This window comes from Vidua macroura, chromosome 23, assembly GCF_024509145.1.
Source record: "Vidua macroura isolate BioBank_ID:100142 chromosome 23, ASM2450914v1, whole genome shotgun sequence".
Classification (NCBI taxonomy): Eukaryota; Metazoa; Chordata; class Aves; order Passeriformes; family Viduidae; genus Vidua; species Vidua macroura.
Window position 1 is genome coordinate 1,626,447 of NC_071593.1, and position 25,794 is coordinate 1,652,240.

The window sequence follows — 25,794 nt, forward strand, 5'->3', positions numbered from 1 at the left end:
CCTGCCTTGGCAGGGAGGTTGAAACGAATGATCTCCAGAAATCCCCTCCAACATTAATAATTCTGTGATTTTTACTCTCTGGCCTCGGCTGTTCTTCAGGGCCTGAAATGAGATTCAGGTGTGTGACAGCTGGTGTCAATCCCTATGAATATCCCAGGAATTACCTCATTTTAAGAGCAATCTGGCCCCCCCACATTCTTGTGTATTTGAGAAAAGGAACCAAATAATCTCAGCAAGATCATTCAGTCACATTCAAGAAGTTATTCCGAACAGTGGGTTGATAATAAGAATAATGAGAATTGCAGGATGGTTTGGATTGGGAAGAATATTAAAGTTCACTCAGTTCCACCCCCTGCCATGGCAGGGACACCTTCCACTGTCCCAGGTTGCTCCAAGCCCTGTCCAGCCTGGCCCTGGACACTTCCAGGGATCCAGGGGCAGCCACAGCTTCTCGGGGCAGCCTGTGCCAGGGCCTGCCCACCATCCCGGGGAAGGATTTCACCCTTGTTTATATATGTATATATTTGCTAATTTTGGAGGAAGAGGTTGTAGGAAGGGTTCCCGCTGCCTTGTGGGGCTTCAGCCCATCCTGCAGCCTGCTGCAGCTTTGAGGAGCCAGCAGGAACTCTGAATGTCTCCAAACCTACTAGAATGAATTTTTGGCTTGCAAATGGTGTGTAGGCTGCTTGCAAGGCATTCTCTAGGAGCCTTGTGAAAAAAACTCCAGGGTGTTTGTCAAGTGCTAATGTCCCCATTCACACTGGGAGGCAATTTTTAGCTGTGATTATTTGTTTTGATTTGTTGAAGTTCTGGCAATTTTCTTTATCGGGGTGGAGGAGGCTCTGCTGCTTCATAAAACTGGAAGTTCTTTTGCAAGTCAATTACAGACCAAAGCCACAAACAGAAGTGAAAAATTTTTGAACTTGGCAAAAATTTAATTAAGTTGTTGTTGGTACAGGTCTTTATCTTAAAAGTACCACTGGTTTTCATCTAGAGTCACAATGGAAAGGTTTTACTTTTAATGGGTTTGGTTCAATTCCTTCACATATCACAGAGCAATCACAATTAACCATTATTTTCTCTTCCATATAAAATCTAAATGGCTTTTTAAATCTTATCTTACAAGGCACGTGTTTAAACTGAGCCCCTGGAGGTTCAAGAGGTTTCCCTGGAGAAGGCAGCCCTTGTTCTGTAAGGGGATCTTCCTTTTCTCTTCCTCCTCCTGCAATTTGCTCCAATCAGTCTGCATTGCTGCATAGTTGGTATCCAAAATAGAACCACACATCAAGTTACTTATAAAAATACCAACATGATCCAGCAGTTTTTTCCCCAAATAGCTACAGAAGTGCTTTCTGAAACCACTGCCCCAGCGGTGCCAGCTCCACCCTCCCGTTTCCAAACAGCTCTGGAAAATATCATGAGGGGAAAGATAACTTGAAGCCTCCAAAGTAATTCTTTAATTTTCATCCTGAAAATTAAGTTCCAGAAGGCAGTGTTTAAAACCAACCCAGAAATGTAGTCTTCTATTGGCAAAAACAAATGCTCAGTGCAGGCCAGTGTAGTCTCACTTCACACTTACTCATTTTCAGGCTGCTGGGCTCCCTGGAAAACACTGGTTTTTGGGATGAAGGAAGCACTGGTGAGCAGCTGGATTGTGAGGCACTTCATAAAGGGTTGTGTTGCTGTGTCTCAATGGATCCTGAAAGCCTCACCTCAGGTCCTGGTGCATTAAACCTTTTCCAAGGGGATGGAATAGTTCAGGGTAATTGTTTTTAATGTTCAGCTTCCTTTGGAGAAATCATTCTGCTGCTTTTAAATCCCAGAGTCACTGAGTGATCAGAGGGGGCTCTGGAAAACGTTATCCATTAAGGATCTAGAGCACATTCTCTGTACCCCTTCCCCACCCCAGGGAAAAATTAAGGCAGGAGGGAATGCATCCAAAGACAGGCTTTTCTTTTCATTGCTATAGTTACTTGGCAGTTGGACCCTCGCAGTGTAATATCAAGTATTTATTATTGTGGGACTCCAAGGTGATGTTTGGAACATGCGGTTTTGAAAAACCTTTTTTGCATTTTACAGCCCAGCATGTGCTGTCCCAGGATTCCTTCCCTCCCTTGTGCTCTCCTCTCCTTTCTTTCTAGTAAATAAGTGTATGAATAAATGGAGGAAACGAAGCCAGAAAGCTTCAAAATGAGCCCTGTATTTCTCTGGTGGAAGTCACCTTCTCGTTGAAGTAGGTTCAGACCTTGTATCCCCAGTTTTGTTAACAATATACCTGACTGAGCTGTGTGTGGAATTAAGTACTGCTCACTAGGAGTTAGACACTGGTTGGACTTGCAGCAGGAGGCCATCAGATAAGGCAGAGGCACAACTGGGGATCTCAGATGAATAAGTACCATTATTATTCTTCAAAACTGCTGCTTCCCTGGTGTCCAGTGGATGATCTGTGCAGAGGGCTTGTCCAGTGCTGTGTCCATTCTGGGCCCTCACCATGAGAAGGACCTGGAGGGGCTGGAGCATGTCCAGGGAAGGGAACAGAGCTGGGGAAGGGGCTGGAGCACCAGGAGAGGCTGAGTGAGCTGGGGAAGGGGCTCAGCCTGGAGAAAAGGAGGCTCAGGGGGGCCCTTCTGGCTCTGCACAGCTCCTGCCAGGAGGGGACAGCTGGGGGGGGTCGGGCTCTGCTCCAGGGAACTGGGACAGGAGCAGAGGGAACAGCCTCAGGCTGGGCCAGGGCAGGCTCAGGGTGGACACCAGGAGGAATTTTCCCATGGAAAGGGTGCTCAGGCCTTGGCAGGGGCTGCCCAGGGAGGTTTGGAGTGCCCATCCCTGGAGGTGTCCAAGGAAGGCCTGGATGTGGCACTGTGCTCTGGGCTGGGGACAGGGTGGGGACTGGTCAAGGTTGGACTCAGTGGTCTGGGAGAGCTTTTCCAACCAGAAGGGTTCTATGGTTCCATAGCTGCACTTGGAGGTGAGGAGCTCCTCTGGAACTGCACCAGCTGGAATTCAAACCCTTTTCAACAGAACAGACTTCATTTCAACTGTTACTGCTGCCTTGTCCATAGAGCAGGATGAGTTTTTGTTTCAAAACTTCCCAGCAAATTTCCTTTAAATCTTGAACCTTCCCCAGCATGAGAATATCACCTCTTATCCTATTTTTTGAAAGAATCCTAAAGCATCCTTTGTGTCATTTCCCCACTGGATACTAATACACTCTTGCTCTCCTCTTTTCCAGAGAATACACATGCAGCTTCTCCCATAGATTTAAATAACATGAATCACCTCCCACACATACATTTTTTATTTATTTTTCTGCCAAGATCTGCACAGGAAGGCAGCAATGTAGGAGTTATCTGCTTGTAATGGTTGATACAGCCTCAGTGTGGGCCCCCACTCCCTGTTTCCTGTACTTCCAGAACAATTCTTTCATGTTACAGAGAGCTCAGACCTGGGTGGGAACCTCTAGCTCTCAGTCTCCACTCCAGTGTGTTGGGTTTTTCCTCCAAACATAAGCCACATTCACCAACAGACATTGATGCTTCTTTCTCTCTTTGGAAACCTTTTAGCTATCGGAGCAACAATGCCAACAAAAAAATGTCTGAGGAGAAAGAAACCCCTCCTCAGCAGGACTTTGCCCTGAAATGGGAAAGGTGCCAGCAACTCCATTAAGTCTCCTGTGCTGTCCTTATTGATTTTCTGTGGATGGCAGTCGGATGCTGTGGGGTGAGCAATCCTCTGAGGCTGAGCTGACTTGCATTAGGAGGGACAGCTTGTGCTGCAGTGAAGCATCCCTCAGGCTTTCCGTGGGGATCACATCCACGTGCACTAGCAGGTTCTGTGCTGCTGCTGCTGGATTTCCACGCCACTTTGGTTGGACTCAATGTGTGGTGCTGCTGGTTCCAGCTGTCAGGTGTGGCTGGTTGAAGCAGAACTTGGAGAAATGGGACAAGATGTGTCACAGCTCGTTGTGCTAATTCTGCTCTAAGCTGCTTTTGCTGTGAACATGAAGTTTGCCCCAAAATTCTCATCAGGAAAGCACTTGCATGGAAACACTGACCTGAGTTTTTGCCAACTCTGAAATTCCAGGCAAAAGCAGTGCTCTCACATTTTGTGTCTTTATTTTCTGTGTAGTATTTTGTGATCATTTTTTAGAATAGTAGAAAGAGCAAAACTTGTGCTGTATTGATGAGGTTTTCTAATGAATAAGCCCATGAACAAGTGCTATTTTTTAGGCTTTTAGTATGTTTTTCCATTCGTCCATGTCTCTGGCTAATTCTATACAGATTCTAACTACTGAACCGTGACCATTGTATTAAGAAAGAATCCAGGCAGGCCCTTACAATTCTTTTGGCTGGTATATTAGCAGGCTTCAAATGAAGTGCAACGTGTCAAGGAAAAAGTAAGGGAATGGAAAGTTTTGTTTCTTTCTGCTGTATTTAATCAGCTTCTCCTTGATTCTTTTTTAATGAAAAGCCACAGACATTATTGCTAGTTAATGACCAAGTCTGACAAGAATGCCCTCAATACTCTCCTTGCTCAGGCTAAAGACTCTGTCTCTCAAGTTTTCTGAGCTGAAAATACAAAGGTAAAGGAGCAGTTGCAAGAAGAGGAAAGAACTGTGTCCCAGGATATGCAGCTAAGTGGGATGTGCTGGAACACGAGGGCTCCCAGCAGTCCTGCAGTGTATGGACACCTTGGGCTGCTGCTGGGTTTATCCTTTCCATTAACCAACGGAGCAGATCTGCTTGGGTGCTGATGGAGTGGAAAAAAGTCTGGTCCAACATTCTTAGTGCAGGGAGGGGAATGCCTCAAACCTCACACTAAATGGGTGATATGTTGTTTTTCATTAAACGTGGTATTTGGAGTTACTCATCAGTTCATGCAGGAAATGGGGAAACTCTAAACACTTTTAAATTCCAAGAATACACTCAGCAAAGCTGCTTTGGATTCAGGATGGGGGACTTTTTTATTGTTTGTGTGCTATTTTGACACTGTGTACCAAGATCTCCATAGTGAGAACTATCTGTGGCTTGAACATAGAATTCCAAGACATTGGGTAGTGTTGTAGGTACCTTTTTCCTATCTTAGTTTCCAAGAAACACTTGGTTTTCAGCCTCAAACCAAGTGATGCTGCTGTTTTACTGACTCTGACTAATAAAACCCAGCAAGCTAAACTTTACCATTGCTGGAAGACTCTTGTAGCAATAAATTCAATTTATGAGAACTCCTAATAAAAGTTTACATATCTTTCAAGTGCCATGAAAGAAAATGGGCAATCTGACAAAAAAAAAAAAAATCTCAAGATGTTTCTTTCTTTATTACAAAAGATGATTATTCAGTGAAGCATGAAGGTTTTCCCTCAGACCTTGTTCCTCAGCATGTTCTCACAGTCACCCTTGGTCCTGGATAAATGCTGGAATAAAATAAAATAAATAGCGTTTCACCACGCACGCAGGAGGATAAAATAAAAACCACATCGTGCTGGACCACAAATGCTTCAGGAAGTTCTGGCTGAATGTGAAAAGTACTTTGTAATGCTAATAAGTGTTTATCCTTTTGCTTCCTCGAATGTAATCAAATGTACAGGGAAAGCACATGGATTTTAGAGCTGCTGATTGCAGGATCAAAAGCCTGGTTATTAATTGCACATGAATCTGATGTTGATGGGCCGTTAAGATGTCAACTGACATCATCGTTTGCTTCCTTTGTTTATAGACCCTTGTTTTAGAGAGGGGTAATTCCTGCCACAAGCCCTTTGGAGTGCTCTTTCCTGTAGGTGGGTGATCCATGCCAGCAGGTTTGGGAAATGCCTGAGGCACAGGTAACCTACCTCACAGCACCTGGATTATGGACTATCCCTGAATTTGCTGCATTTGGTGTCATCCCCTCCACAAATCCCAACAGAAGGTGGGATGTGGTGACATTCATGGACTTTCTGCCTGCTGGGATCTGCTCCCCACACCAAACTGCAGCAGTCTGCTCCTACATCTTAATAAACAAACAGCAAAAAATCCCTGAAACATGGCCTGCTATAAACAAGCAAAGCAAACAGCTGGTCCTCATTTGAAAAAAGATGTGACATCAATTTCAAAATGAATCTGCAGATCTTCTTAATGCAAATATTTTTGGGAAAACAAAAAGCAGCTGTTTATTCTTCTTTATACCTATTAGCAGGAGAACAAAATCCAGGATGCTTGTATTTCTTCCACTAAGAAAAACTTCCTCTTGGCCTCGACATTCATTTAGAGCTCAAATTGTTTGAAATACACTGGGCTGCCTAATTCTGCTATTGCTGTGCTACTCCAGCAAGCAGCTAGGAGCTGTTTCTGTTGAAAACTAAAAGCTGCTACAAGTAGAGTTGTCATTGAATACTTTGCATGAATTTTGTGACAGAAAGAGGGAATTTTAGAACAGGCATTTTCAAATTTATCAGTTCCAGTCTCCCAGCCCTGAGGAGCATTAGATGTGTGGATCCCTGGACAAAGAATGAATAATTTGGCCTTTGTAATGAAAAGGTTTGCTTTTCTTAATTACTGCTGGGAGGCAGCTCGGAGGGAATGCAAGGACTGGAGGAGGATCTGGGAACTGCAAAATAGGAGCCATTTGGGATTGCTCCATCTTACAAAGTGGATTGAAGGAGGTTAGGCTGAGGAATAGAGGCAAAGAACTGAATCTGAAGTCTCTTGAGTCTTCTGAGGCCATGTGGCTTCTCTCCCAGATGTGGAAGGATAATTACCCACCTTTGGGTTTGTTTAGTACTGGTTCTTGATGGAGTTTTATGTGGTTTTGTGTTTCTGTGAAGTAATACAGCTCCTGTTTTTCCTGACGTCGTCTACTGTTTTCTCTCCACCCTTCCGGGATCATTTTGTTTCTGCCACCACTGAGAGCTGTTCTGTCTGCATGGGCTCCATTGTGGTGCAAATTCATGTGGTGCAGTCTTGTCTCTGGCTATTGTAACCGGATCCACGTCCAAGCTGTTCACTCCCCTGGAAATCGGGGTTGTCTGTGACACCCAAGGAACAGCCCTGTGTGACTGCTGTGTCTGTGACACCCATGGGACAAGCCCTGTGTGACTGTTCTGTCTGTGACACACACGGGACAAGCCCTGTGTGACTGTTCTGTCTGTGACACCCAAGGGACAAGCCCTGTGTGACTGTTCTGTCTGTGACACCCACGGGACAAGCCCTGTGTGACTGTTCTGTCTGTGACACCCACGGGACAAGCCCTGTGTGACTGTTCTGTCTGTGACACCCAAGGGACAAGCCCTGTGTGACTGTTCTGTCTGTGACACCCACGGGACAAGCCCTGTGTGACTGTTCTGTCTGTGACATCCAAGGGACAAGCCCTGTGTGACTGTTCTGTCTGTGACACCCAAGGGACATCCCTGTGTGACTGTTCTGTCTGTGACACTCACGGGACAAGCCCTGTGTGACTGTTGTCTGTGACACCCAAGGGACATCGCTGTGTGACTGCCTTCACACCCAAGGGACAAGCCCTGTGTGACTGTTCTGTCTGTGACACCCACGGGACAAGCCCTGTGTGACTGTTCTGTCTGTGACACCCACAGGACAAGCCCTGTGTGACTGTTCTGTCTGTGACATCCAAGGGACAAGCCCTGTGTGACTGTTCTGTCTGTGACACCCACGGGACAAGCCCTGTGTGACTGTTCTGTCTGTGACACCCAAGGGACATCCCTGTGTGACTGTTCTGTCTGTGACACCCACAGGACAAGCCCTGTGTGACTGTTCTGTCTGTGACACCCAAGGGACAGTCCTGTGTAACAGCTCTGTCTGTGACATCCAAGGAAAAGCCCTTTTTTCACCCCGTGTTGGCATTTCCAGCTCCTACAGCAAACCCACGGAAGGGCTTTTGGCTCCCCAGGGCCAAGTCTGCAGCACAGAGAGTCCCAGTGGAGGTTTTTTAGGGTCCTGGCAATAAAACTGGGGTGAAACAAGGCCTGACCTGTTCCAAAAAAGCTGCAGAGGAAGTTGTTGGTGCTTGATGAATCCTGATGTTTTCCTGGGATCATTGTCTGGTGTAGCTCTGAGATTCCCATACTGAGGATAGGTCAGGAGTCTGGGATTGGGATGTCTTACCTGAAATCACTGTAATGGGAATTACTCCAGTAAAAGGAAAAATGCTTTATTTTGAGACAGTCTGAGCAAGATAGAAATGTTTTATTAGTAGATATACCCTAATATTGGAGATCCTGCTTCAGGTCACCTTCGGGGATGTCTCCTGAGGTGCCTTCCAACCTAACAAATCTGTGATCCCGTTATCCCTGGCACAACTGCCTGAGCCCTGAAGGCCTCCAACTGTGTCAGCATCTGCCCAGCTTCCAGCAGGTACCTCCCAGCCAACACCGAACACTTCCTTTTAAGAATAATTAATAATTCCTTTAAAAATAATTAACAATTTCCTTTTAAAAATAATCATTATCCCTGACCTTAAGCAGCTGGAGGCTGCTTATTCTTCCACATCACTTTAGACCTGGCGGATGCGTTACAGGCATGTGTAAACTGCAGTTTACCGGTGAAAAACCCAGCTTTAGGGTTACGAGTTTGCTACTCGTTACCTCTTCTGGGCCTCGTTTGCCGTGCTACCCGCCTACCTCGTGCTGCCTTTCGTTTAAACTTAAATAGGTGCGTTTAAAGGTGTTTGAGGGAGCGGCGCTCCCGCGCAGAGGCTCCGGGTCCGACTGAGGGCCGGACCCGCGCTGCTGGCGCGCCCCCCGCAGGCCCCGCCCCGGGCCCGCCCCCGGGCTCTGATTGGCCGCCGCGCTCACCCCCGCGCCGCAGTTGGTGCCGCCGTGCGCCCCGTCCCCCCCGCGCCGGTGGCGTGGTTCGCTCCGCCCCGCCCTCCCGCCCCGCCGCCGCGCATCCATACTTGGCGATGGCCGGCGAGCCGCGCGCTGATTGGCGGGGAGCGGCGCGGGGGCGGGGCCGGCGGCGCTGACCCGGATGTTCACTGCCGGGCGGCGGCGGAAGCGGACGGGCCGCGGCGTCGAAGCGACAGGGACGGACCGGGAGGCGCCGCCGTTCTACCGCCCCGCGCACCCGCCCAGCCGACATGGTGAGAGCGGACCGGCCCCGCGCCCCCAACCGCGGGCCCCGCCCTTCCGCACAGCCCCCCCCGCAACAGCCCCCGCGCCCACACCGCCCCCTCGCACCGGGGGGCCTCGCCCGGCCTCCCCCGGGCGGCGGGGACGGAGGGAGGGACGGCCAAGGCGGTGCTGCCGGGACGCAGGGAGGGGTGGCCCGGCCTGAGGGCGCTGGCAGGGGGGGGAGGCTGAGGCTAGCGGAGGCTCTGCCCGGCGCTCCGCAGGGCCCGGGGGCGGAGGGCTCACCCGGGGCTCCGCTGCCCGGTCACGACCAGACCTCCGGTCCCGGTACCGGGCGGTGCTTGCAGAGGGAACGATGCAGGATTACACAGCGTTCCGCTTCGGCGGAGAGCGGTACCGCCCGGGTTGTGGCAGCGGCGGGCCTATCGCCGTGGCTCTGCAGAAAGGCCGGGTGTCTCCCCCCGAGGGGAAGCTGGCACCGGCCTCGAGTGCGCTGCGAGCTCGTGGATCTGCGAAACACGGGAAAGTGAAGCGCTGCCCGAGCAGCGGCTGCTACAGCCGTGGGTGCTGCTGCTCCACAGGGCTGGGAACTTCCCTGTCTCACGGAGAAGCCCCAGTTTCCTCAGCCGTGTGGAATAATCTCCATCTCGCTGTGTTTCCCGAATGGATTAGCCCAGGGCCCAAACCCTTTCGATTCTGCTGCGGTGCTGTGCAAAGGGAGCAGCCTCCAGCCGCTGCCCAGGCCCTGCTCTGCTCCCTGCCTTGTGGACAGGGGCTTTTCCCGAGCCTCCTCAGGCATGGAGTCACTTGTAGGGAATCACATCACTTTGTGCTGTTGGGGATTTGTGATTCAGGTTTTCCAACGTGACAATTCAACAACGTTTGAATGTGTTTAGCTCATAAAAGAACAACCCAGATCCTGACTCTACAGCAGTGTAAAGGCTGTTTAACCACACAAGTGTAATCCTTTACTTCTTGCCTTCATCCATAGGAATTTCAGAGGCAATGCCTTATGGTTTTTCTCTGGAGTTGGAGCCACCTGCATCATGCAATATAAAGATCTTTAATGTGAGGTGAAAGGTGAAGAGCAGTTATGATCAAAGTTCTGTTCCTTGTTGGTTCAAACAAGAGCAGGTGCTGTACCTGAGTCCTGGCAGGACGGAGCATCTTACTCCAGCTGTGTACCTAATTTTAACACACTGAAGCTGTGTGTGCAAGACCTGACTGTAGAATCTCAAATTGGGATTCCAACAAGCTGTCCTAACTGATGCCACTGCAAAAATTGTCACAGGGAAAGAGTTCAAAGAAAACAAAGAGGCTTCATGGAAAATAACAGCAGTGGTACCAACTTCTTTGAAGGGGATATAAAAACGTGCTGTTAGGAAAATCCAGTCAGGGTTTAAATGGAACTGTGTCAGTAGTTTGGAGGAGGTACAGCACAAATCCTTTGGAAATTTCCTGAGTGTTACCAGGTTTTGCTGCCTTCTGTTTTTTTCATGGTTAGTTGTGGAGACCACTGGGCATAGGAGAAATTGGATCAGAACTTCCAACACTATGTGGTGGTTTCCAATGCTGAGTGGACTTCAGGGATGAACCTGCACCCTCCAGTTTCAACTCATGTGCAAACCTAGTGTGTAGGGTTCTTGCAGGATCTTTACTTTTAGTGGTCTGAGACCAGAAGTGGAGCATTGAAAGGCTGGAACAGCTCTTTCATTGAAGGGAGCAGTTGGTATGATGCAGGATATTGGGTGAGACACCTTCCTGCTACCACAGGGCTACCAGTGTGTGTAGAGCAGAGCTGGAACCTTTGTCTCCTTGGAGAGCTCGGAGCTGTGCCCACATTTCAGTCAGGTGCTCAGGGAAACAGGGCAGGGCAACACATGAAGCTTGAAAACTGCCTGGATGGATGGTGTCTCCTGTGCTAAAAATAAATGGAATGCACTGTTCAGGGCAAAGCAGGACTTGGGAGAGTGGATCTGCTGAGATTTCTGGAATTGTGGGTTATGAATGGATGGAATCCAGTTCCTCTTTGTAAAAATAAAACCCTTCCTTTCCAGATTATGTAAACTGGCCTGATCATGTTAGCAAGGATTTCTTCTGCTATGCAACTCTTGAGGAAAAGGAGGACAATTTTAACAAAGTTTATTATTTAATCATCCATAAATTCAGACTGTCTAGTGTAGTGCTGGCTGTGCATCATCCATCTAGGATTTGTGAGGCAGATATGGAGCAGTGAAGCACAGCCCAGGGTGTGTGATGTGACAGTGACACCAACACAAACCTTGTGTGCTGCTCAGGGTCACTGAGATTTTCAGGACAGGAGTTGTTTGTCTGGAATCAGAGCCCATCTCTAACCTGGCCGTGTCCCTCTTGGACCTCCACCATGTGCTGTGGGGGTGTGGGAACATTTTCAGTACCCACAGCAAGTCCTTTGCACCTCATGCCTTTTGAGAAACACCAACTTCAGCTGTTTTGTAGAGTCTGTGTTTTATTAGGCAAGCCAAGTGTGTGAGCTTAGCTAAATGTTATCTTAAACGGCAAATTCCCAAAATAATCAAGTCAGAGGATATCACTGGGAGAGGGAATACTGCCATTGCAGTGATGCTTAATCTTGTGGTTTATTAGGGAGGGAAGAACATTCACAAGCTGAAGTTGTTCAAACAGGATTTCCTCATATGGTAAATATATATGCTGATATGGGACTAGTTCACATCTGGGAGTGAAACAGAATGAAAGTGCAGCTCAGCTCTTTTGGGGGACTATTTTTAGTCCTTATTACTGGAGTTGAGTTGAGAAATTACTTTCTTTGGGAAAATGACAATGCTGCCCTTCTCAATTTCTGCTTGCACAGCTGTCAGCTTTGCTTTCCATCCATCCCTTGACTTCCCTGGATGAAGGATGGCAGGGGAACTCGAATTGCTCATCATCATCCAGCACTCCCCAGTGCTCTGTACTGGTCCAGTTTGCCGTTGGCATGTCAGAGAATATGGAATGGTTTGATCTGGAAGGGACCTTGAAGGCCAGCACATTCCATCCCTGCCGTGGGCAGAGGGACACCTTCCACTATCCCAGGCTGCTCCAAGCCCTGTCCAGCCTGGACTTGGACCTTGGGCTTCCAGGAGTCCAGGGGCAGCCACAGCTGCTCTGGGCACCCTGTGCCAGGGCCTGCCCGCCCTCACAGGGAACAATTCCTTCCCAAGATCCCACCCATCCCTGCCCTCTGGCAGTGGGAAGTCATTCCCTGTGTCCTGTCCCTCCATCCCTTGTCCATGGTCTGTCACCATCCTTCCTGTCAGCTCCCTTCAAGCACTGGAAGGCCCCAATTAGGTCACCCCAAAGCCTTAAAATTCAAATTTAGACTTGGGATACTTCTGTAGACTCGATGGGAAGTGCCAGTGCCTGTGTTTGTCTTTGTGCCTGCCCTTTGTGGGGATGTTTGGTCAAATCCAAGGAGCTCCTTACTGGGATAAAGTAAGCTTGCAGAGAAGTGTTTTGCTGTGATTTGTCCCCTTCGAGCTGGTTCACACTGTGATAGACCCACCTCAAGGTAAAATAAAACTCTTTTTAGTGCCTGCTGAAGGGAGCGATTTTACTGGAGAAGTGTGAGGTTCTGAAAGGTGCCTGTAGCTAGTTTAGGGCTATGGAATCCCTGGATAGGTTGGGTTGGAAGGACCTTTAAAGGCCATCTAGTCCAGCCCCCTCTGTGAGCAGGGACACCTTCACTATAGCAGGCTGCTCAGAGCCCTGTCCATGCTCAGCCTGTTGTTTTACCCTACTTTAATCCAATGTGCTTTAATAACTTTTCTTTCCAGGTGAAGGAGATGATTACAGAAGTAGAAGGTACTCAAAAGAGATACTGATCTTCTGTTTTTATCAATATGTTTTAGTCAATCACTTTATAAAGCGATTCATAAACTGATTTTTAAAGTGCATTATAAAATTTCCTGCTTTACCACTGATTAATGTGGGAGTCCTGAAGAATTGAAAAAGCCTCAACCAAATAAATCTTTGTGTCTCTCCTTAATGCAAGGAAAAAGGCCCAAAGCTTGTGTATGCTTCAGTTCTTCCTAAACCTTTGCCATTTCCAGGAATAAGGGCAAAAAAAAATCTCACTGATAAACATGGGATTTCAAATTTGAATTTCTTTACACCACAGAGGCTTCTTCCCTGAAGGAGTAATTAATATGTCTGACCAATGCAAGCTTTTCCCAGGCTTCCTGCTCTCTCTAGTTGGGCTTTAGCCCAAATTATGTTCAATGATCGGTTGTGCTAATTAAAAAGCTTCTCTAACTTGAAGATCAGGAGCTCAGGCCAGTGCAGTGGGGGTGTGGCCACTTCATACTGGAGTATAAATTGATCTTTTTCTTCATCTTTGGTGTGATGCTTTCTTAAATATTTAATAGTCCGTGACTGAGGGGTTCCTGTGAGAAGTGACCAAGTACTGTAGTGGAAACCTGGTTAAGGTGTGACTGAAACGCTGGGAGGGTGTGAAACTCTTGTGACTTGAGCTGAATTATTCAGGGTTCCTGTACCTGATCCGGTGGCCAAAATTCACTTATTAGTCCTATGTCCTAAAGCAGGATGGGAACAGATGCTTGCAAACAGGCTGTCCTGGGAAGTTGGAGCTCTTGCGTGTGTGGTAGATGAGACATTTGCTTTTGAGACTTCCTTGGTGTGGCACGAAGGGGAATGTGGTATTGAGGAAGTTTTAAAGCTCTGGTAGTTGAGCTGAGAGGATTTATCATGGGAGGGTAGATTTGAGGAAGGGGCTTTGCTTGTTTCTCAGCTAAATCATTGTCGTTCTCCTCTGTAATGCCAGATGCAGTGGAACCCTGTCCTTCTGTGTTTTTGATGGAGTGAAGTTTTGAGTGAGGAATTGAAAGCAGGATCTCTTCTGTTGTTTTGTGCACAAAATTATCTTCTATTTAGAATGACTTTAGTTGCAGGAGGTAATACCTGGTGCTGTGTTTCCTGGAGTGGTGGTCTGAGCCTTGGCATCAACCAGTGAATTAATTTCCGTGTATTATCTGGTGCTGCTGTTTTGCCCTCCCTCCCTCTCGTAGGCTTTAGAAGGAAATATGCAGCTTGCTTTGACCTCCTGCTCTTTGTGCCACACCTTCCAAGCTGGGCTGAAGAATTAGGGAATGGATTTGCAGGCACTTGACTTATCTGGCTGCCCTGCTCCTGAGTTGCCTACTTTATTGCTGCTCTATGCAAATTAAACCTCACTAGTTCATTTCATCAGTGTACCTGCATTATTCTCAGTGCAGGGTTGGTTTGGGAGCCCTGGCTCTGGGTTTAGCCCCTTGGGACTGGACTCCAGGTGTTGCAGCCCTGCTGCAGAGCGTGTCCTTCCCTGAGTCTGAAGGGGATGTCCTCCACGGAAAGTGGAGCCGAGTCCTTTCCTGGTGCACTGCCTTGGAATTTCAATCACGTCCTTGTTGCAAAGTGGGTGTGTTACGAGCCTGGGTGAAAGCAGAACTCAGGATCTCACCGTTTTAGCAGCATCAGCTGAAACAAGGCTGAAAACAGCACTTAAGTAAGAGGATTTTGTGTGGAAGGAAAAATGTTTGAGACTGCACTGAAGACAGAAGCTTAGTGGTTGCCTGAAGCCACCATAAATAAAATACTCTTTATTCTCTCAGGGAATTTTGTTTGTGTTTCTTCAGGTGATACTTTCTCTCTTTTCCATTAGACAAACTGCTGAGTTTGAAAGTGATGTCCTGTTACCTGCCTTCCCTGGGCATTTTTGCCTTGGTAAATACCAGGATTTAAAAAGCTTCTGCCAGCCCAGGCAGTGGGGGCCTGGCTGCCAGCCTGGGCTTGCAACCTGAGACAGGCTGAGGAAACAAGAGATGGGGCTTTTGGTGTGTTAATTCAAGGGAGGAGAGAGCCATGAAATGGAGGAATGAGGTAAAATATCAGCTCCATTGTGCTGACTACAGCTGTATTTATCCCCTAGGTGCTGTCACCCTGCAGATCCAGGTGTCACCGAGAGAGGTTTGAGTGTGATTTTGGCTCAGCATTGATGGTGCTCCACTGGGTAGTCAAAACCAGTCTCACATAGCCATGAGTCCAGGCAGGGCTAATCCAGACCTTGGTAAGGTGCAGAGTGGCCAGATGGAATAACTGTTAACTTCATGTGAGAGTGAAGGAAAAACATGATGGGGATTGAAGCTGGCACGTGTCTGCCAGGTGAGCCCTGCTCCCACAGAAAGTGTCACCACTGCTTGGGTTGGTCACAGAGCCTGTGTGGAGCTGGCTGCCTGTCTGCAGAAGGCACGAAAAAACCTGCCAGGATGGGCAGGTCTGGGAATTAGTGCAAAGAAAGGCATTCTGGCAGGCGTGAATAGGTTGTTGGGTGTGATATTCCTGTGGCCTATAGGTATGCAAAACCAGGAGCTTCCTGGTTTAAAACTTGAGTTCCTGGGGCAGAACTGGACTGCTGGGAGCTCTGCAGGGCAGTCACTGAGGTATGTCATGCAAGACCCAAGCAGAAGGCATATTAACCTACTTTTGTGACCTTTGAGGAATGGGAGAACTTTCAGGGAAGAGGGCTAATGAGAGATCCTCTCTGCCTTCTGCCTGCCTTGCCAGGCATCCGGTTACTTGCCAGAGTTATCTCCTGAATTTACAACCCTGGCTGCAGCCCCCAGGAGCTGGAAAGTGCTGAGTTTGCACCTGAAGCCAGGCAGCTGTTGGCTCCACAGAGAGCTGGGATAGAGCAAATCCTGAATTTGGGATGTTGACACTGTGTTAGTTCTGCTGTCAGTAAGCACAGGATGTTTGCTGTCACCTTCAAATACAGTGCATGCTCCCTGCTGCTCGACAGTGTGTATTTTCTCAAATGTTTTTGATGTGATTTCTCACAAAACAGAATTTAAGTTGAAGCTGACTGGAAGGAGAACCTGGATCTGTCAGGCCAAGACCAACTTGCCCAACTTTGCTCTTTCTGCGACTTTGCTCTCAATTGAAACTCCATTTCAATTGAGCAGTTGTAAAACTTTAATGACCAGGCTGATTGGAACATGAAGCAAAGAGAAGTGCATAGAAGAAAGAGCATTTGAAAAGGTCATTGGGCATTAGCAAGATTAAAAGAAAGCATCACAAAATGACATGTTTGCAGATGGTCAGGATGGCAAATGGCAGTGTTGAATCTCAAGAGCTGCTGTATTGTAGTAATTATGGTTTCAATTTAAAAAAATAAAAGAAGTGACCCCTGTAAAAATTAGGCAGCCCTTCTCTAGGGATGGATTGGGGCTCTTCCTCAGAAGATTTGAGTGGAAGGCAGGAAGACAGTGTGAAAAACAGGTCACCAGACTTGTGAACCGACTCAGACCTACTGCATTGGGTGATCTCAAAACCTTTTGGGGCACAAACACGCTTGTGTTCATCTCTCCTGGTAGTGAAACCAGGTGTTGCAGCTGCCTCAGGAAGAGTTTGCAAAATCAGGCCGAGTGCTTGTCTCTCAGTGCTGTGCTGTAATGGGTTATTTGCATTTTGTTTAGTTAAGATTTTCTATCTGTAGTTAGAGCTAACAAAGAAAATGTTATTTTTGTGAAATTGAGACTTAAAATGGGGAAAATCCCCCACTGTGCAGTAACATTAATCATAAAACCTGTTGGCAAAGTTGGTCAGTTCTACAGGCAACTTCAATGTCTTTAATCCATTTATTAAAAGTTAAGCATGTTTTTTGCAATCTTTGCAACTTTTATCTGAAGCCCCACTTTCCTCTTTCATGTGGGGCTAACAGATTGCATAGTCACTCACTGCCACGATTTATTGGGAAGTGACTTTTTGCAAACTTCATGCTTCACAGGAATTCTTGGCACCAGATGAAAGCCAGTAAATTGCATTGTCATGTTCAATGACAAGTTTAATAAATAAAATATTGTTTCTGTTATCCAGAAGACAAATGCTAGTGCAGAAATCATTAGTGATCCTGGCAAAAGGTTGGGATGTGTAGCTGTTCCCAGAAAGCCTTGGTGCTCTTCTGGTGGTGCGTGATGGCTCTTTTCCTTGGACAAATGATGGAGAGTTGCACTGGATTTCTATAAACTAAAGTGATACATTAGTTTTGAGGGTAGATGCAGGTATGTACCACCTGGAAGTACTTGCTGGGAAGGAGGTGCCAAGGAAATGCTAATTTTTCCCTGTGTGCTGTACACCTTTGTAGATGTTCTAACAGGAGCAGCATCTGGCCAGAAAACACCTACAGGGATGGGAACCACCTGCAGAATGTGCTCCTGGAGATGCCTGATCCTTACCTGTAAACAGTTAGGGAATTACAGACAAGTGCCCTGCTCCAGGCTATCAGGGGTTGTAGTTCCTTTTCCCTGGGTGTAAAACTTTTTGAACAACTGGTTGGTCCATGAGATCAGGCTGCAGGCAGCTCTGGATTATTTAGAAGCCCACAGATGGGAGTGCCTTCAGTGTGTTATAATTCACTTGATAATTGTTTTAGAGTTGGGCTGGGGCATTGGAGCTTGTCCTGTGGACAGAAAACTGGCCCTGTTTGGAGGTGGGAATGAGGAAAGGAAATTGGGTACAGCTGATTGCAAGGATGCTTCGAAGAGCTGCTGGAGGCTAAAGTGATAAACAAGGATTTGGCAAAACACTGATCCTTGAGCTTGTCTGGAGGAGGAGAAGATCCCTTTGGTAGCTGCCCCTAGAAGCCCATTGTTACTCCTTTAATCTGTGCAGGACTTGCCCCGGCTGTGTTGGCAGCCTGAAATGGTGAGAAGTATCCCATGTCAGCAGCACTCTGGTGCCAAAGAAAGTGAAGCTGCCTTGCTTCTCTCCTGCCTATGGATTATTTTAGTTCCTCTTCATGAGGCTTCAGGGCAGATGTATGAGCTACTTGTTCCTAGAGAACCTCTTTAAAGAGGTCCCTCTTGTCCCTCTGAATTTCACCCGTGTTCCATTCCTGGAGCAATGGAGGACAACAGCTGCTCAGTGTTCCTGGGTGTTTTGGCTGTGTTTGCAGTGTGTACAACACTGAGACCTGAATTCAGAAAACAGGTTGTGACAGTGTGTTCAGTCATTAATTTGGGCTAGTACTGCTATGTGCTCAGTTGTACTTAAAAGTTAGAGCACTGCAGAATGAAATGAATAATATACAGGAGAATGTCTCCAAGGAGGATTCGCTGACTCAAAAGCTGTGACGTGACTTGTACAATTGCTCTGTAAATAAATACAGATTACAGGGGACCTGGGGGAGCCAGAGTACAGCAGCTTCTGCTAAAGCCTTCCGATCCATCACTTCTTGCTTTTATTTTAATCTCTAATCCTTCTCGCTCGGCATTCGTGGAACGAGTGGTGTCAGCACTTGGGCTGTTTGGTCTTGACCGCAGCAAATTGGGCTGAGCTCGTTCCTGAGTGTACGATGTGGTCAGAAGTGTTTGAGATAATAAAAGCCACTGGATCCATCCCAACCAAAACCAGACAAAGGTAAAAGTGGCTGAAGAGAAGGAGAATGAGGTCTGCATCAGTGTTTTGTTTTTTAATAATCTTTGACCTTTTATGACTGTCCACAGCAGAGTCTGTGTTCAGGTTTTATTACCTTTGATTGTTTCCTAACTGTACTATTTCTCCCCTAGCACACCTTGCTGTCACAGAGCTGTGATTTATGAGTCCATTACAAATGGTTTTAGATAGGATCTGCCAGAGGAGGGTTAATAGTCAAGGGAAAAATCATGTGGAAAAACAGATTGCGAGGAATATGTGCAGCTGATGGAAATGTCATGAGTGCAGAACTTCTCTGGGCTTTCCCAGGTCAGACAGTTATTCCTGTTCCCATCTAATATCCTAAAAAGTGAATGCTGACAGCTGAGAAGGGAACCTTGCAACTTAACATACTACTGTACTTTTTATTACCCAAGGGTTACAATAATTCAACCCTTGCTGCAGCTTCTAGCAGTAATACTATCCTATTGTGTAATTGGAAAAGGGAGTCTTCTGCCCTTGGAACTCTGGAAGTTGGCAGGGATTAAAATGACAAGCAGGAGGGGAAGCTGGGTATCTGTTTCAATTAAAAAAAACTTAGTGTTGTAGTGCCACAAAGCTGAAACATTAGTCAGACATTCCTGTTGGGAGAACTGACAGGAAATATGTGATTTACAGTCTTGGGTATGTCTGCAGCTTAAAAGGAAGGAAAAAGAGTCATTTGCTGGTTGTGTACTTCTGGCCCTGGATTAATTTACAGAGGTATTTTGCCTGCAAACTGACCAGTGACCAGAGTGATCTGATGTGTGGTAGCTTTGAATTGCATGGCATCGAGCAGATGTTCTGATTGCAGTGTCTCTTGAGGTTTTTACCTTGTATTTTTGCTGTCTGAACATTGAGATGCTGCTTGTACTTTGAATTTGGGTAACCTTTCAGATGCCAGTCTTGACTGGAGCTTGGGTGAGAAGTGTCTCCAAGATGTTTATCTGTCACATCAGGTGTGTGGCTTTTTCAACTGCAGTAATTTCTAGGTCCCCCAGTTGTTCTCAGCTGATGTCAACAGATGGAAAAGGGGGTGAGGAGCACAATCATGCCTGGAGTAGAAATGTTGTACTGGCTTTGCTGGTGGAAAATATTTGGTGGCCCAATTATTATTATTATGAATTATTTCCCAGGAAAGGCTGAACTGGGAGGAGCTCCCACTGCTGTAGCACTGAGCTGTCTCAGCTCTTGGCTCAGGAGCTTGCAAGTGGGGTTAATGCAGAAATAGAGCACAGAAGTGAAACCAGCCTGGGTTTCTGTTTGAAAACACTGCCCAGCTCTGTTTATGCTCAGCAATAACAGGGTCAGATGAGGAGTGTCCCAACAGAGGTGTGAAGGGAGATTCAATCCACAGGACTTTGTGATAAATGGGACCAAATTCCTGCTGACTGCAAGGCCAGGAGCTTTAAATGAGTCTTTTTTTTACCTCCTTTCAAGTGGAGTGGCATTGGGATGGGAAGAGCTGCAGGTTTGTGTAAGCCCTCCTGGAAGATGGAATATAGGTGAAGTCTCATGTAACTGGCAATGGAGAACTGTCCATTGCCACACTTGGGAATAAAGCCTGTGGATTTCTGTAGGTGTATGTATCAAAAGCATGTGTAAAAATATTTTAGAAATGCAGAATACCTGCAGTAACTCGGCCAAGTGCTGGTGTCTGTTGAAAAGAGCAAACTTCAGTGAAGTGCTCCTGGTTCTGCTGGAGCTGGAAAGGCTCTGGATGTGTGTCCTGGTGCAGAAGAGCTCGTTGGTCAGGTGCCAGTGCTGTGCTGGGGGGCTGCAGGTCGGGTTTGGTGCCCAGGGCTGTGCAGGAGCAGCTCTCTGCTCCCAGGTTTGTGTGGTGTTGGGGCAGCTCCTGATTGCTGAGGATTCCAGCACACAGTACCCCTGTGCCCCTCACCCCAAGGAGCTCTGGGCTTTAGACAGATGGGAGTCAAAAGGAAGTCCAGCTTGTTGCCTGTTTCATTTTTTTTTTTTTTTTTTGTGATTTTCATACCTATAGTAACTACCTGGGATGTTTTATTTGTTTTTTCTGCATTGAACAACATCTGCCCATACTCAGCCTTTAAAATTAAGGTGCACAGCTGTGCCCCTTTTCAGCTGCACATTTATACAGTTTTTGAAAAAAAAATTTCAGTGCTGTTTTTTCTGTTTTGAGCTTTAACACAGAATGCCCAGATGACCAGAGACCTGTGGCTGTTGTGAGAGGTTTTCTCTTTTGGAAATAAGCTAAATACAGCAAAGAGACCAAAAAGAAGTGGGGGTGCAGACGAAGGAAGCTGTAAAATAACTAGTACAGACATCCTCATAACCTTTTTCCCTGGGGCAGTGCCATGGGAATGCTGTAACAGGTGCTTAAATGGAGATTCTAGATAGGCAAACATCTTTAAAGGAAACTTATTAAAGAGCTTTCATCTAAACTAATATTTTTAGTCTTTGAGATTCCTATGATCTCTAAATCCTTCAGTGACTTCAGCTGTAATAAAGCTTCATTTAGAATTTCTGTCTGAACTCCCTGCTCCTCCACAGGAGGTTCTGGGCTGGATGAAACAGGAATGGTGGAAAACGACCTCCTACCATGTAAACACCAAGCTCATTAAGTGCTGCAAGCTCAAAGAGCTTGGCTTTGGGAGCAGCCCAGCCTGGGAGACAGCCTGTCTGATCACCTGCTCAGAGAGCAGGAACCTCTTCTTGGGTAAAGGCAAAAATTCCATGGAAGTGTTTTGTCTGGAGGTCTTTTAAGAAACCTGGTCTTCAGTATGTGATTTTACAAAAGAATTAAGCAAATGTGAATCCAGGACAGGTGAAGTTGAGAGAAGTAGGTGGGGTTTGGCATGTCCTGAGTTCCCCCAGAGCACCTTCCTCTCACACAGTTGTGGGAAGGCTCTGGGGGGTTTCAGCACCACTGATCCAGTGCCACTCTCAAAACTGCAGTGGCAGCACATCCTGGGATATTCACCTTCTGTAAAACCAGGGAGCTGTGTACTGCTGGTGCTGGCACCTGGGATATGCTCCCTGTCCCTCTGTGTGTCAGTGCCTACAGCTGCTCCATCTCCTCCAGCTGGGCAGAGGCTGGAGCCAGAGGCTGGCTTTGAACCAGAGGCTGGGTTTGACCACACACCTGGCTTTTAGATCTTCACCTGCAGAGAAAGAACCAGGAGCAGAGGATCCTGGTTCACTTCCCTGCTCAGTGTCATACCAGATGTCTCTGATACCCCAAGGTACCACTTTGCCCTGTGATTTGTCAGCTTGTGTTGCCTTCTTGACCATTCCAGCCAGATTTATGCTGGATTAAAGTGGCTGTGTAACCATGGATTTAGGGACACAACTGCAGCAGAACCTGCCTTTATATTGGTGCTTTAAGGGATCTGCTGGCAAGCTGTTTAATTACCTAAATGCTGTATGAGAAACTGAGGAGTCCTGCTGCTCAGCCTTGCTTTTCCCTCCTGGGTACCAGGGAAATGCACTGTACCAGGCACTGTGTGTGCCTGCATAGTTTTGGTTTTCCACTGCACACAGCCATGCATGTCAGCCGTGTCTGAACCCCTTGGAGGATCTCTGCCTTAAACAATCCTGCTCGTGTCTTTTATAGCTGTTACTGAATGCATTGGGTAAAAATGGTCACTCCAGGTTCTCTTGGTTAATCCATAAACACTGCAGTACACTGCCTCCATGCAGTGTGTTTTATTTTCAGTTTGCCTCCCTGTAAAATACTTACTCTGGGCTTGCAGCTTTAGTGGTGGTTTTTAACATCCTTCCCCAGGCTTTTTTGTCTTTTAAACAATTCCAGCTGGCAGAGGAGGACAGAGCACTTCCCTGAGTGTTCCCATGATCCACAAGTGAGGGGCATGACCCTGTGGCAATGTGCCAGGTTTCCTTCCTGGATGCAGGAGATAGCAGGAGCTACAGACAATACTTGGGAGGAGAGATCCCCTCCTGGGCATGGCTGCAGGAGCTGGGCAGGCACAGGCCACCTCCAGAGTCTCTGTCCTTGGGCTCTGAGAGTTCAGTAGCTAAAAGTGAGGAGTTCCCTTCCCATGGCCATCTAATGAACAGCTTCCTAATGATATCCACTAAACTTCCTCCTTCCCTCATTCCACAGGTTTGGCTTAATTGCAGGAAACTTGGCTTCCTGTTTCTCCCTGTCCTGGGGGCTGCTCTGTTCCATAATGTGATAATGGAACTGTGTTAGTATTGTAGCTGTTTTTAAATAAGACTTTGGGAGCTTGACAGAACATGGGAGGGTGAAATTAAACCTCAGCTCGTGGGATTTGGGTGCCTGGAGATGGCAAAGAGAAAAAGGAGAGGAGGAGCAGTGAGAACAAACTGCTTGTGCTTCACCTGACCTGGGATCAAAGGAACTTGTGCATATTTTGAGTGCTGTTAGGTCAGCAGGAAAGTGTCTGTTTGTGTCTGTTGGTGGAAATAACAGCTAAAGGTTATGTCAGGACTGTGGCTCAACTCTTTAAGTGTCTGGGGCACATTTTCTGACTCTGGAGTTTAAGGGTGTTTCTTTGTGTCAGAACTGCTGTGAGACCAGCTACAGTGAGCCCTTTGGAGAAGGCTGCTGTGTTAGCTCTAAATAACTGATGTCCCTGATTTCTTAGATACAGGCAGCTCTTGATGTGTGTTTTTTAGGAAGAGGGAAATCATGGATTATGCTTTATGTGCATGTTTCATTCTGGTTTTCTGATAAAGCTGCAGGGGAGAGGGAGCTCTGTAGTGGAACAGAGTTTGTCTTGGATGCTGGTTATATCAAACTGATCAGTGCAAATGAGGAAGTGTTAAACCTGCTTTGGGAAAAGGAACTTTCAGTTCCCTAACCCAGGTTATTATAGAGATAGTGTGGAAAAACAACACATTAAACACTTACAGAAACATTGGAAGGAGTTTTAGTGAGGTAAGGACTGGACTCCTTTCTATCACAGCGTTAAGTTGCCAAGTCAATAATCCACAATGAAATGTAATGAGTTTTACTTGTATTAATGCAAAGCATGCTGCTGCTGAGAGCTGGGAGCTGTGTGTTGTGTCTCCTGTCCCCCTTCTGACCGAGGGCTCTTCTTGTTCCTGCAGAGTGACCAGCAGTTGGATTGTGCCTTGGATTTGATGAGGCGTCTGCCTCCGCAGCAGATAGAGAAGAATCTCAGTGACCTCATTGACTTGGTGAGTACTGGATGCTGTCCCCAGGAAGTGCCTGTTGACAAAGGCCTGGTATGTAAGAACTTCCTCTGGGGCATCTGGAAGGTCTGGTGAGTTGTCTGTCCCCTTGTCTTTGGGCAAGGTTGAACGAACAACCATTGGCCAGGCAATGTCAGGAATCCAGGGATTGTTTTGGGCTGTGTGTGCAGGGACACTTGGTGAGTGTGAGCAGTCATTAGAGCTCTCCTAATGAGCTTACGCCAGGTGCCAGCTTGGAGGCTGCTGTTTGAATTTGGGACAGTGTGTACAGATGGATGCAGGCCCTTGCACCTGGGTATTATCTCCTGTTAAACAGCCTGCTGTGTGGAGCTCTGGGAGGTGCAGGGGCTGTGCTGCCCCACACTCTGCAAAGACACTGCTGAGAATGTCTGGGCATCTGGAGAACACCCAAATCTATTTATAATTTGTGCTCTCTCAGATGTTCTGCAGTCTAGTGTCAAAAACCAAACCTGGCTGACCATCTTGTGTCTGATATCTTTTTTTCTGCTTGTCCCTGGAACTTTTGTGTCCTTTACACATTGCTAGGGAGGAAAACTGACATAAGAAGGATTTCTAGGCTCATTACAAGTTGCACATCCTGTGATGCACGTTTGGGCTGTAATAACCTGGCCAGTGCCAACTGTCCCTTAAAACTGTGTGAGGCACAGTTGCCTCTGGAGTAACTAAAGGTGTTACTGAAATATGGATTTAATCTGTGCAGAGTCTGCTAGTGGGAAAACTGGATTCTATTATCCACTCTAAAAGCATGGCTTATTTCTGACCTAAGCTTCTAAATTTGTGCAGAAGAGCAGCTGCTCACCAGGTAGAGGTTTGGTTGGGAAGTGCTTCTAAAGCTGGTGTTGGTAAACTATGGTCAAAAAGTTGTGGCTGACTTAAATTTATCAAACTCTAAACATTTCTTTTACTTAAAGCCAAGGTACAGGTAAGAGCTCTGGGGGTTAGGAAAGAAATTATTCCCTGCAGGAAAGGATTATTTCTCTCTCTTGAAACCATTTAATAATTGGCTACATCTGTGCCCCCAAAACCCTTGGCAGCCTAAAGCATCGTTTTTGTGGCTGTTGCTGGAGGTAGGACACAAGTAACTAAATCACTGATCTGATCTGGTGTGACAAGGTTGGTTTTGTGATGAAATTGGCAGGACTCAGTGGGTCCCAGGGTTTGAGCAGCTCCCAGGACCACTCAAAACAAGGAGTTGTTTGGTCAGCCATGGTAAGCTTGACTGTGTAATTGGTCTGAGATTTTTTTAATGACTCAGAAAATTGCTGGGTACCTCTAAATGCTGGAATTACTTTTGGATGGTGCTCATTAGTGCTCTACATGCTTTGCATCAGCAACACGCTCCCTGGGCTCCTTTTCATAGTGTAACATGAACCAGACTAGTTTGGTGCCTGTTGGGAGGAGGGTCTGTGTCCCCCACACGAGATATTGCAGCCCCTCTGGGGCAGAGATGAAATAATTTGTTAAATCCAGCACAATAATTTGTTAAATCCAGCAGACTCCTCCTGGAGTCTGCACTGGTTAGACAAGAGCAGTGTGTGCTCTGCCACCTGTAATAGGTCCAGAGACATCACGAGCCAGACTCGAGCAAATAGATTTTTGACCTTTTTTTGGCAAATTTCATCCCGACCTTTACATCTGTCATTTTGATTCTGCTGCTTGTCCCATTAGCAGACAATAACCTCCTTGAGAAAAAAGGGCAGACTCCAAATGCACAATGAGCGTGAGCATGTTCATTAAATTGAGGGGAAGAACTGTAAAACATGGCACCCTGACTTCTTGGCTTTCTTGTGCTGGGTTTCCTTGCTCAGTCCACTGCCATGGTGGAGGAGGTGTGAAGCAGAGGCTCATGTCAATATTTGGGATGAAGTTTAGGGTATTACTTGAAGTCTGTTTGCAGCTCAGTGTGCCATGGTCTTTTTATAGGATTTAGTCTCCAGACTGATGGTGGCTGCTTGCTTAAGATCCATTGAAAGGACAGAAGATGGCTCAGAAATGTCATTGTATGTAAAGAGTTTTCCAAAACTAAGACAGTAAGGAGCAGGCATCTCCTTCCC

At 46.9% G+C, this 25,794-nt stretch overlaps 1 protein-coding gene across 3 annotated transcripts in view; it reads left to right on the forward strand.

The window, feature by feature from the left end:
• Window positions 1–25,794, forward strand: part of CAPZB (capping actin protein of muscle Z-line subunit beta) — a 66,448-nt gene that overhangs the window by 518 nt on the left and 40,136 nt on the right. For 2 of the 3 annotated variants that reach the window (XM_053997841.1, XM_053997842.1), the window contains exon 2: window positions 23,615–23,704. In XM_053997841.1, coding sequence (XP_053853816.1) covers window positions 23,615–23,704 — 90 coding nt within the window. Of the gene's footprint in view, window positions 1–8,892; window positions 9,070–23,614; window positions 23,705–25,794 lie in introns of those variants that run through there. The other variant, XM_053997843.1, reaches the window with a different exon arrangement.